Source organism: Rhinopithecus bieti, unplaced genomic scaffold (assembly GCF_001698545.2).
Source record: "Rhinopithecus bieti isolate Rb0 unplaced genomic scaffold, ASM169854v2 scaffold_4600, whole genome shotgun sequence".
Lineage (NCBI taxonomy): Eukaryota > Metazoa > Chordata > Mammalia > Primates > Cercopithecidae > Rhinopithecus > Rhinopithecus bieti.
Genome location: NW_016804545.1, coordinates 985,311 through 995,953, shown reverse-complemented (window position 1 = coordinate 995,953; position 10,643 = coordinate 985,311). Strand labels below are relative to the sequence as shown.

At 34.7% G+C, this 10,643-nt stretch overlaps 1 protein-coding gene across 8 annotated transcripts in view; it reads right to left on the bottom strand.

The window, feature by feature from the left end:
• PRKACB (protein kinase cAMP-activated catalytic subunit beta) overlaps positions 1-10,643 on the bottom strand; it is a 172,409-nt gene that overhangs the window by 36,582 nt on the left and 125,184 nt on the right. For all 8 annotated transcript variants that reach the window (XM_017869101.1, XM_017869098.1, XM_017869099.1 and 5 more), the window contains 2 exons: positions 3,272-3,398; positions 2,192-2,287 (listed from right to left, as the gene is read on the bottom strand). In XM_017869101.1, coding sequence (XP_017724590.1) covers positions 2,192-2,287; positions 3,272-3,398 — 223 coding nt within the window. The remainder of the gene's footprint in view (positions 1-2,191; positions 2,288-3,271; positions 3,399-10,643) is intronic.

The window sequence follows — 10,643 nt, the reverse complement described above, 5'->3', positions numbered from 1 at the left end:
AAAAAAAAAAAAAAAAAAAAAAAAAAGAAAAGGTGGGCAAAGGACATGAATTGACACTTTTCAAAAGAAGACATACATGTGGCCAACAAAGATATGAAAAAATGCTCAATATCACTGATCATTAGAGAAATGCAAGCAAGTCAAAACCATAATGAGATACCATTCCACACCAGTCAGAATGGCTATTACTAAAAAGTCAAAAAATGGTAGGGTGCAGTGGCTCACGCCTGTAATCCCAGCACTATGGGAGGCCGAGGAGGGTGGATCACTTGAGGTTGGGAGTTCAAGACCAGCCTGGCCAATATGGTGAAACCCCGTGTCTACCAAAAAATACAAAAATTAGCTGGATGTGGTGGTGCATGCCTGTAGTCCCACCTACTTGGGAGCCTGAGGCAGGAGAATCGCTTGAACTCAGGAGGCAGAGGTTGCAGTGAGCCGAGATCATGCCACTGCACTATAGCCTGGGCGACAGAGCGAGACTCCATCTTCAAAATAAATAAATAAATAAATAAATAGTAAAAAAATAACAGATGCTGGCAAGGTTGCAGAGAAAAGTGAACCCTTAGACACTGTTGGTAGGAGTGTAAATTAGTTCAACCATTGTGGAAAGCAGTATGGAGATTCCTCAAAGAGTTAAAAGCAGAACTACCATTCAACCCAGCAATCCCACTACTGGGTATATACCTAGAGGATTATAAATCATTCCATCATAAAGACACATGCATTTGTTTATGCATTGTGGCACTATTCACAATAGCAAAGACATGGAATCAACCTACATGTCTATCAATTGTAGACTAGATAAAGAAAATGTGGTACATATACACTATGGAATACTATAAAGCTATAAAAAGGAATGAGATCATGTCTTTTGCATGAACATGGATGGAGCTGGAGGCTATCATCCTCAGCAAACTAATGCAGGAACAGAAAACTAAATACCACATGTTTTCACTTATAAGTGGGAGCTAAATGATGAGAATTTATGAAGACAAAGAAGGAAAAAACAGACGTTGGATTCTACTTGAGAGTGGAGGTAGGGAGGAGGTAGAGGATAAGAAAGGTAACTATGGGTATTGGGCTTAATTTCTGAGTGATGAAATAATCTGTACAACAAACCCCCATGACATGAGTTTACCTATGTAACAAACCTTCACATGTAACTCCAAACCTAAAATAAAAGCTAAAATGTACATATATATATGAAAGTTTTTAAAAAGGCTGCCTCTAGGTTGGTGGGATTACATATAGGTTTTTTTTGGTTGTTTCTTTATGTTTTTCTGCATTTTCTAAATTTTGTATAATGAGTATTACTTTTATAATAAATACACATTTGTAAAAGTTTTAGTGCTCATTTTGTTGTCACATTATTTGTTAACTGTATTTAAAGAAATGTGTTAACTGCAATGATATTTAGATAATAAAATATCAAGAAGTTATACATTATTTAAATTACGAAAGATAATGAGAGAAAACTTGAAAGAAATCTTTTATTTAAACCCTTCTATAGGTTAGCCATATTTCAATGATCCCATTTGGGAACCACTGAAGCATGTGTCTTATTCCCTTCCTTTTCCTCTCTCCTATTTGTGCCTGGTTATTGTTAGGTTCTCCTTTCTAGACTTCTCCACCAAGAGATGGCAGAGGAAAAGTTAACCGTTCTTTTAGATATAGGTATAGTTTCTCTCACCACATTTCACTATTTAGAAAAGTAGAGCTGCCTTCAATACAACTAAAACTATTCAATTGCTGTTAATAGTCCTATTTAAAATTTAAAAACACTTCTCACACATTCCTTTTATTTAACTGGTAAATTTGAAAAGAAAGAATGGACAACGAGTACATATCATCTCTAGATTTACCTCTTGGTATAATCCAGAGCAAGTCTTCTCTACCCTCCTGTTACCAGGAATAATTAAGAAAAGACTATGTTTTTGGTTGCAAAACATGGATCTAGAGGTCATATTTATTCATATTATTTCTCTAAGACCCAGAGTTAAAATTGACAGAGGTTTAGGATTAGTGGTAGATGCTAAATAGTAATTCTTTAGTAATCATGCACAAATAGATTTAAATTCATAACTCATCAAATTAAAAATGTAAAATTAGATCAATAAACCATTTTTACAAAAGTCCATAGGGATGCATGACTCATATTTCTACCTCTTACATATTGATATTATGAATATACCTTGCTGAGAATTATTTCTGGAGCCAAATACTCTGGAGTTCCACATAATGTCCAAGTTCTGCCTTTAACTCTTTTGGCAAACCCAAAGTCTGTGACCTATAAAAGAAAAAAAGAATATTAGTGAAAATGTATTACCTCACAATAAATGTATTTATTGAATCTAAATTGAAAGTTTAAAATTCAAATCAAAACTATGAAAGAAACGGAAAAAAAAATTAAGTCCATGTAATTGAAATTCATTAATGAATAGTTAGTGAATGAAGGTTTAAACACTCCAAGTTGGAAATCCTTCCTCAACACAAAGAAAAGGAACAAATTAATAACAACAAAACACTTTTCAGTCATTATTATAAGATCCTAGACCCAAGGAATAAAAAAGTGAAAATAAAAGGTAAAAATAAATAGCATTAATAAAAATGAAACAATGCTAAATGTCTGCCTTACCCCAATATGTCCTCTGCCATTAATTGCACCATCAGAAGTGTAAAAATGTCAATGGGAGAATCTATTGATAATTGTGTAAAAAGAAATGCTCCCACTTTATTAGTAGTAGAAGTGAAAAGAAAATGTTGCTACGAGTTCAGTATTGGTAGTCAGGGATCCCTTGGCAGTTACACTGTAGTCATAAAGGGCATGGACTCTGGGATCAGACTGCCTAGGTTCAAATTCTGACTACCATTTACTGGCTAAATGACCTTGCCATGCCTTAGTTTTGTTAATCTTAAAATGAAGATAACAGTGGTATTTCCACTGCATAGGTTTATCAGGATTAAAGAAATAATACATGTAAAATACTTGGAATATGCCTGGCAGTAATAACTGCTCACAGATTTAGCTATTAATATCTCCTTATGCAAGAGGCTATACTCAGTTCACAGCTATAGATTAAGGGAGATATAAACAGGTTCCTTTCATAAAAGGATTTTTGCTTCTCTGTAATAGCAGCGAAACTCTGAGCTCTACTTAAACTATTAGGAATAATTGTCTTCTTCAAAAAAAAATCCAGGTTGGGGTTACATACATACAATATCTTCCTAGTATTTTCTCAAATACATTATACATAATGTGTTAAAGTCATACCTGGATATAGCCTTGATGGTCAATTAAGAGATTTTCAGGTTTTAGATCTCTGTAGATGAGGTCTAGTGAATGGAGGTACTCGAATGTTAGCACTATCTGAGCTGCATAGAACCGTGCATGGGGTTCACTGCAAAGAAATAAAAACATTGATTTTCTGTAAAAATGAGTTAATACATTCTAATTAGTAGATTATACATAAAACTAATATGAAGTAGAGGTATTTTGGGAACAAAAGTATTTTAAAAAAATGTATGTAAAGAATCTTGTTACCTTTCAAATATTTATTAAATCTCTATATTGTGTTCAAATAACACTCTGATAAATTTATGGGGAAGCACACGTTGAGGAAAAATATAAACCTAAAATAGTTATCTCACTGTGAATCATTATAGCCCATATTTGAATATATTGATGTCTTTCTAATTATGTCTGATCTTGAGAATGACTGGAAAGCAAATGTGCCAACTGAAGTGTCTATCGGGACCACTGCTATAGTTAACATGCTCCATCTATTTTCTCACAAATTTCAAGTGTTCATAGAATTTCCCTACATAGAAGTTCTTTAGCTGCATTTATCTGCAGATTAATGCCATTTTACCCATTTTGTAATAGTTCCTGTTACAAAAATGACATATGCTCATTATGGAAAAATATCATAAAATATTGATGAAGGAGAATGAATACTCATAATCCCATTCAGAAACCATAGAAATGATCTTGGCATCAGGATTTCCAAATCTTCTACTATGCTTGTTTACACAGATAGACATAAGAATAATCTCTATGTTAGTGTAAATATGTACAGTTCTTTAACGTATATATTAGATTAATAGATCAGTGTAATTTTGATGTCACAATCTGAAAAATCCAAAAGGATATACCAATTTTCTGAGTTTCTAATTTATCTTCTTCTTCTTTTTTTTTTTTTTTTTAAACAGAGTCTTGCCCCGTCCCCCCGGGTGGGGGGCAGGGGCCGGTCTTGGGCCCCTGCAAGCTCCACCTCCTGGGTTTATGCCATTCTCCTGCCTCAGCCTCCCCAGTAGCTGGGACTACAGGCGCCCGCCACCTCGCCCGGCTAGTTTTTTTGTATTTTTTTGGTAGAGACGGGGCTTCACCGGGTTAGCCAGGATGGTCTCGATCTCCTGACCTCATGATCCGCCCATCTCAGCCTCCCAAAGTGCTGGGATTACAAGCTTGAGCCACCGCACCCGGCCCTCCTCTAATTTATCTTCTAACGCATTACTTGAATTCTACTAATCTGCCTGATAAATTGCAATGCCTTTCAGATTTGTTTCCCCAGTGAACAACCTTAACTATGAATAGAATTTCCCTCAAGATGGTTGGTATGAATTTGATCTGGTAGTAACAGAAATAGAAATTCCAACAAAAGATTATATGTGCTGCCTTTTTTGCTTGTCACTGTATTTCCCAAGTGCTCAGTAAATATTTGTTGAAAGAATGCATATGTAAAGAAAAATGCTTTTGGGGAGCAAAATTCTATAATACCCTTCCAGTTTCTGCTTCATCCCAACACTGTCAATCTACACTGTATGACAAATGACAAGGAATGAGGAGAACACTGTAAGCAGAGATTAAAATAATCATTCTGGTCATTGCAACATTTGTGCTTAAACTGGGAAACATTTGACCTGTGAGGTCCCCTCTTATTTTCTCCATGCACCTGTAAACATAAAATGTCATTAATATTACTACTTTTTACTTATAAAATATTAATTTCCATATGCTGGTGTTTAATTGGAGGAATACATACATTACATAGATCTATAATAAAATTCTTTTTTTTCTTGCTCTGTTGCCAGGCTGGAGTGCTGTAGCATGATCACTGCAGCCTCAAACTCCTGGGCTCATGCAATCTTCCCACCTCAGTCTACCAAGTAGCTGGGACTACAGTTGCTCACCACCATACCCAGCTAATGTTTTGTATTTTGTGTGTGTGTGGGTGTGTGTGTGTGCGCGTGGGGTGGTATGCCATGTTGCCCAGGCTGGTTTTGAACTCCTGAGCTCAAGTGATCGACCTGCCTGAGCCTCCCAAAGTGCTGCGATTACAGGCTTACATGAGCCACTGTGCTCAGCCTATAATTACATTCTTGAAAGGTGAAAGTAAAATATTCCAAGTGCAAAGTGTTATTGGGTATTTCTACTTAATATTGAATGTAGGAAGACAATGGTAAGGGCTAATGCTGTAGCAGTTTTAAGTACAGACAGCTTTAAGTAGAGAATTAAAATGACTCATTTGATTCTGATTAAAGCCAAGATAAACAATAACTTATATACCTACTGCCTCAAAACTTCTAAGATGGACATTGGCAATCATTCAAGTGTATATGTAGTACTTGTGAAAGATGAGAAAAGTCAAGTGTCTCAGTGTGAATTCCTTTAACCAACTTGCTGTTCTTTTAGTACCAAGTATTAAAGACTCAATATCAAAGAGTACTAAGACAGTGAGGAGTTGCAAAGAAAATAAGTTACCAATTATATAAAGTTAACACAAACTTTTTTGAGAACAGGTTCAGGTGTGGTACTTTAGTGTAAAACTTTAAATAACCATAAGGCAATATGAGGATTCTGCTTGAACAAGGGGCAGTAGGAGAGACAGGACGATAGGAGAGGAAAGAAAATTCTCAAAGATAAGAAGAAGCTACTTTGCACAGTGCCTGACACTATATTAATTATATTAGTTGCCCTGTACATATTAAGTCAATAAATGAATCTTGGCTTAGGCCTCAGGTAATTAAAATGACTCCAATGTTTGCTCATTACTTGATATCATCTTGCGATATTCTGAGTCTGCCACCATCATTTTATGAATCAAATTACCATCATCAGTCTTGTTTCAGTTCATACTTGTGGTTTAGTTATGCCAATCTTTAATTATGAAAGTTAACTGTATAAGTTGGGTCGTTTTTGTCATACCCAACTAAATCAGAGTTGAGGGGCTGGGACAATAAAGCACTCAGAGCACACAGCACCTGCTCCAAGAATTAAATTTTCCATATGCCTAGCTGCTAAAGCTTCCTGCTGTAACCTGAAGCCAGTTTTATTTAATAGCTACTGAAACAACCTGCTGTGACTCTAAGACTAGTTTGAACCCACCACCATCACTCACCAATCACAGCTTGCCAGCTCCCCAAAACTTTGCTAGTGCCAATGAACTTTGTTCCAAAATGTAGTATCTCTCCTTTTTATAAAACTTCCAACCTTCTTATTGTTCTTCAGTCACACCAAAGACGACCTGGTCTGTGTGGATGCCTTGCATTGCAATTCTTGCTTCCCAATAAAATATCAAATCTAGAGATTCACCTCTATATTTTAATTTTGACTTTGATATACTTGGTGTCAGAAGTGGGATCCTAAAGCTGACTTACTTCAGGGAGAATCACTGGCCCTGGGAACTACAGCATGAAGTACCCCCACTGGAGCCTTTTCAGTCCCACTGCTTCTGGGGAGTCCCCTCTTTTCCCCTTAGTGAGTCTCTTTTGGACTAAACTCTTAATTTTGGTTGAGTTCTGTTTTATTTGGGATTTGGCTGGGAAGGGGTCTTTCTCTTTCCCCCTCCTGTCTAAGAGGGGTCTTTTGCCTCCTGGTTGACTGATGTCCTCTTGGGGAGGGTTATTTTCCCCCTGTTGACTTCAGCGGTAAGGATTAGACCTCAGTTTTGAGGTTTGGATGAGGGTACTTTCCCCTTTATTTGGAGAAGGCTTATTGTTCTTCCTGGTAAGGACATAAAACTTTATTTTCTGTTGGTGCTTGTGTTTATTTGGCCTTGTGTTTAATTGGCTCTTATGTATTTGGCATTAAACAGAATCACCGAAATACATTTAGTTAAAAATAGGCTCTCAAAGTTTTAAAGGCATGCCCAGATATTTTCTGAGACTCGAACTGGTAACATGTTCAAACATTATAGGAATCATTCAAACAGTCTGTTGTTCTTACAACAAAACTAAAAGACCATGGTGATAAAATCATATACTCCAAATAAGACTCATATCTCAACTGATATCTTAAGGCTAATAAAAATTTCAGGACTCAGACATTGCCTTGCTACAAAATACTGTCTCAAAGCTAGTGGAGACAAGTTCCTTTCTGGAGCTTTTCCCTCCACTTTTACAATTCCTCTTCTTCATCCTAATATAGACTAAATTCTTTTTTCCTAAAACTACTCAGCTATTTTGGCATACTATTTAAGTAAAAACACTTGAAAATCATCAGATAAAAAAGATAATCATCTTGATTTTCATGCTGTTTTGGTTTTAAGATAAAATTCCAATGTAAAGGACACTGTCTCTATACTAAAAGAAATGGCAACAATCTTATCTTCAGGGACAAAGCATTGAGACAAGAAAATATTGTACAGACCTAGTTCGAATAACTATCATTTGGGTGTCCTCACATAATTCATTCACATTTTCTCAGTTAACAATTCTTTGCCTAATCCAGCATATTGCCAATTGACTCAAACTACTCTACCTATAATTTAGTTCACAGACTTCATAATATTACCTATTTAAAAAAAGCTTAATGTTTAGCCTCATCCCATTTTGTTAGAAAATAATTTGGATCTAATTCTCTTTTATAAACTGATGGGTTTATTGTTTTACTATCTCATGACTAAAGTTCTAAAATAAAAGCTGTAATATTTTATTTATACATTTGTATAGGTGTTTAGATGTTTTTATGCATATGTATATATATTGTATACTGTGTCTATATAATAAAATCTGACATAGTTGTCTAGAAATCCTTTAAGGAATTCTATTTGGATAAATGGGTGCTAATATACAATATTTTAGTTCACATGACTTAAGTATACCTTTGATAAATTAATTGGTTTTCAAATTATTTATTTTTTAAAGTTTATATTTTAGATTCAGAGGGTACATGTGCAGGTTTGTTACATGGGCATATTGGATGATCCTGAGGTTTGGGGTATGAATGTTTCCATCATCCGGGTAGTGAGCACAGCACCCACTGTGTAATTTTTCAGCCTATGTTCTCCTCCCTCCATCTCCTCTCTAGCAGTCCCCAGTGTCTACTGTTTCCATCTTTATGTACATGTACACTCAATGTTTAGCTCCCACTTAAAAGTGAAAACATGAAGTATTTGGATTTTTGTTCTTGTGTTAATTCACTTAGGATAATGACCTCTAGCAGCTTCTGTATTGCTGCAAAGGACATGATTTCATTCTTTTTATGGATGCATACTATTCCATGGTGTATATATACCACATTTAACTTGAAGGCAGCTGCAGAGAAATGTCAGGTCACTTACAGAGGGAATTCCATCAGGTGCATCAGCAGTGGACCTCTCAGCTTATACCTTACAATCCGAAAGAGATTGGGGCCTATTTTCAGCATCCTCAAAGAAAAAGAATTTCATCTAAGAATTTAATATCCCACTAAATTAAGCTGCATAAGTGAAGGAGAAATAAAATCTTTCTCAGACAAGCAAACACTAAGGGAATTCATTACCACCAGATCAGCCTTACAAGTGGTCCTTAAGGGAGTCCTAAACATGGAAATGAAAGATGAATACCTGCTACCACAAAAACACACTTAAGCTCATAGCCCACAGATAATAAAAAGCAACTACACAATCAAGTCTGCAAAGCAGTCAGCTGGTAATATAATGACAGGATCAAAATCTCACATATCACTACTAACACTGAATGTAAATGGTCTAAATGATCCACTTAAAAGGCAGAGAGAGGCAAGCTGGATAAAAAGAAAAGTCCCAACTGTCTGCTCTCTTCAAGAGGCCCATCTCACCTGTAGACACTCACAAGCTCTAAGGAAAGGGATGGAGAAAGAACTACCATGGAAACGGAAAACAGAAAAGAACAGGAGTCTATTCTTACATACAATAAAATGGAACTTAAATGATCAGGAAAGACAAAGAAGGGCATTACATAAAGATCAAGGATTCAATTCAACAAGACTTAACTATACTAAAAAATTATTAATAAAATAAAATTAGAAATGTCTTCAAAATTGTCAACATAGATTTTTGCCTAGATTTCCTGGTCAGAGAGTTTTATATTGGCCTCTGATAAATTTCCTAAGGTCATGAAGATACAAACCCAGACTAAAACAAAAGGATCTTTGTATAATAAATAAGATTAATTTAATATTATTGATTTAATAAACATCTGTATCTTCTGAGTTATTGATAGAAAAGTCATGTATCTAACTTTAAGTTCTTATTTAGGTAAACATTTGATATTAACAGGCTATAAAATTGGCTAATAAAAATAACTTAAAATAATGACTCTGCCTAATATCTCAATTTTCATAGGTAATCCAGGCATAATTAATAAAAATGAATAAATTAGATGTAAATTAAATAAACATTTATAAATAAACTATTCATGTAAATTTAAAGTCTTACAGTTATGTTATATTAAACTAAATAATAAGATACTTTTAGATGTCTGGGCCATATCAAAATAAGATTAAAACTAAAACAAATTACTAAATAAATACAAATCCCTTGTTGGGTTTTAAATTTTATAAAAGTTTAAGGATATTGAGGTATAGTAGGCAAAATATGAATGTAAGAAAAAATTATGTTGTATGAAAAGTATATTAGGTGGTAAATATTTTCCTAAAGTAAAATGATTGTCTGTTCCAAAACAGAGGAAGAAGAAAAGGAAAATTATAAGATTAATACTGGGGGATTGGAAAAATGAAAGGATGGGCCATATGAAAGAAGTTTTATGTGTAAATCGTTAGGGAAAGAAATCGGAAAGGAAAATTGTTTACATGTTTTTCTAAAAATTAATGATTGGTGTCAAGGACCAGAGTCTGGCTCTCTATATTTAAAACAACAAAGCTTTCTTGAAGTATTGATCTACTCTCAATAATACTGCAAAAGGTTGTGATTTTTAATTATAAAATCGTTTATTTGACAGCCATCTTCCCAAGTGCAGTTTCTATTTCTGCCACATTTCTTCCTGAGATCTAATTAATTTCCCTAGTTTTAGGTTTGAAATGCTGTCCTCTTCATTGAAAATAGTAATTCCATTTCTTGAGGTAAAGTTTTCCTTTTGAAATTTATATTTCAGAAGTTCAACTTTTGCTGTATCACACTACATATGATTTGAAGGTCATACATCCCCTTCCTTTTCTTGAAAAGGTATATCTTTTTGCTTGGCTGGGGTGATAACTCTCTCCTTCAACCTTTTTCCTTAACTCCTAGAACTTTTTTTTTTTTTTTTTTTTTCCAGTTTGAACTCTGTTATGGCCTGATGCTGAAATGTTTATCTGAAAGGCCTAGAAAAGCAATGTTTTCTTCCAGTATAATTTAAATCTATATTCTTGGCTCTTCTTGATATGTTTGTATTATTTCATGTAA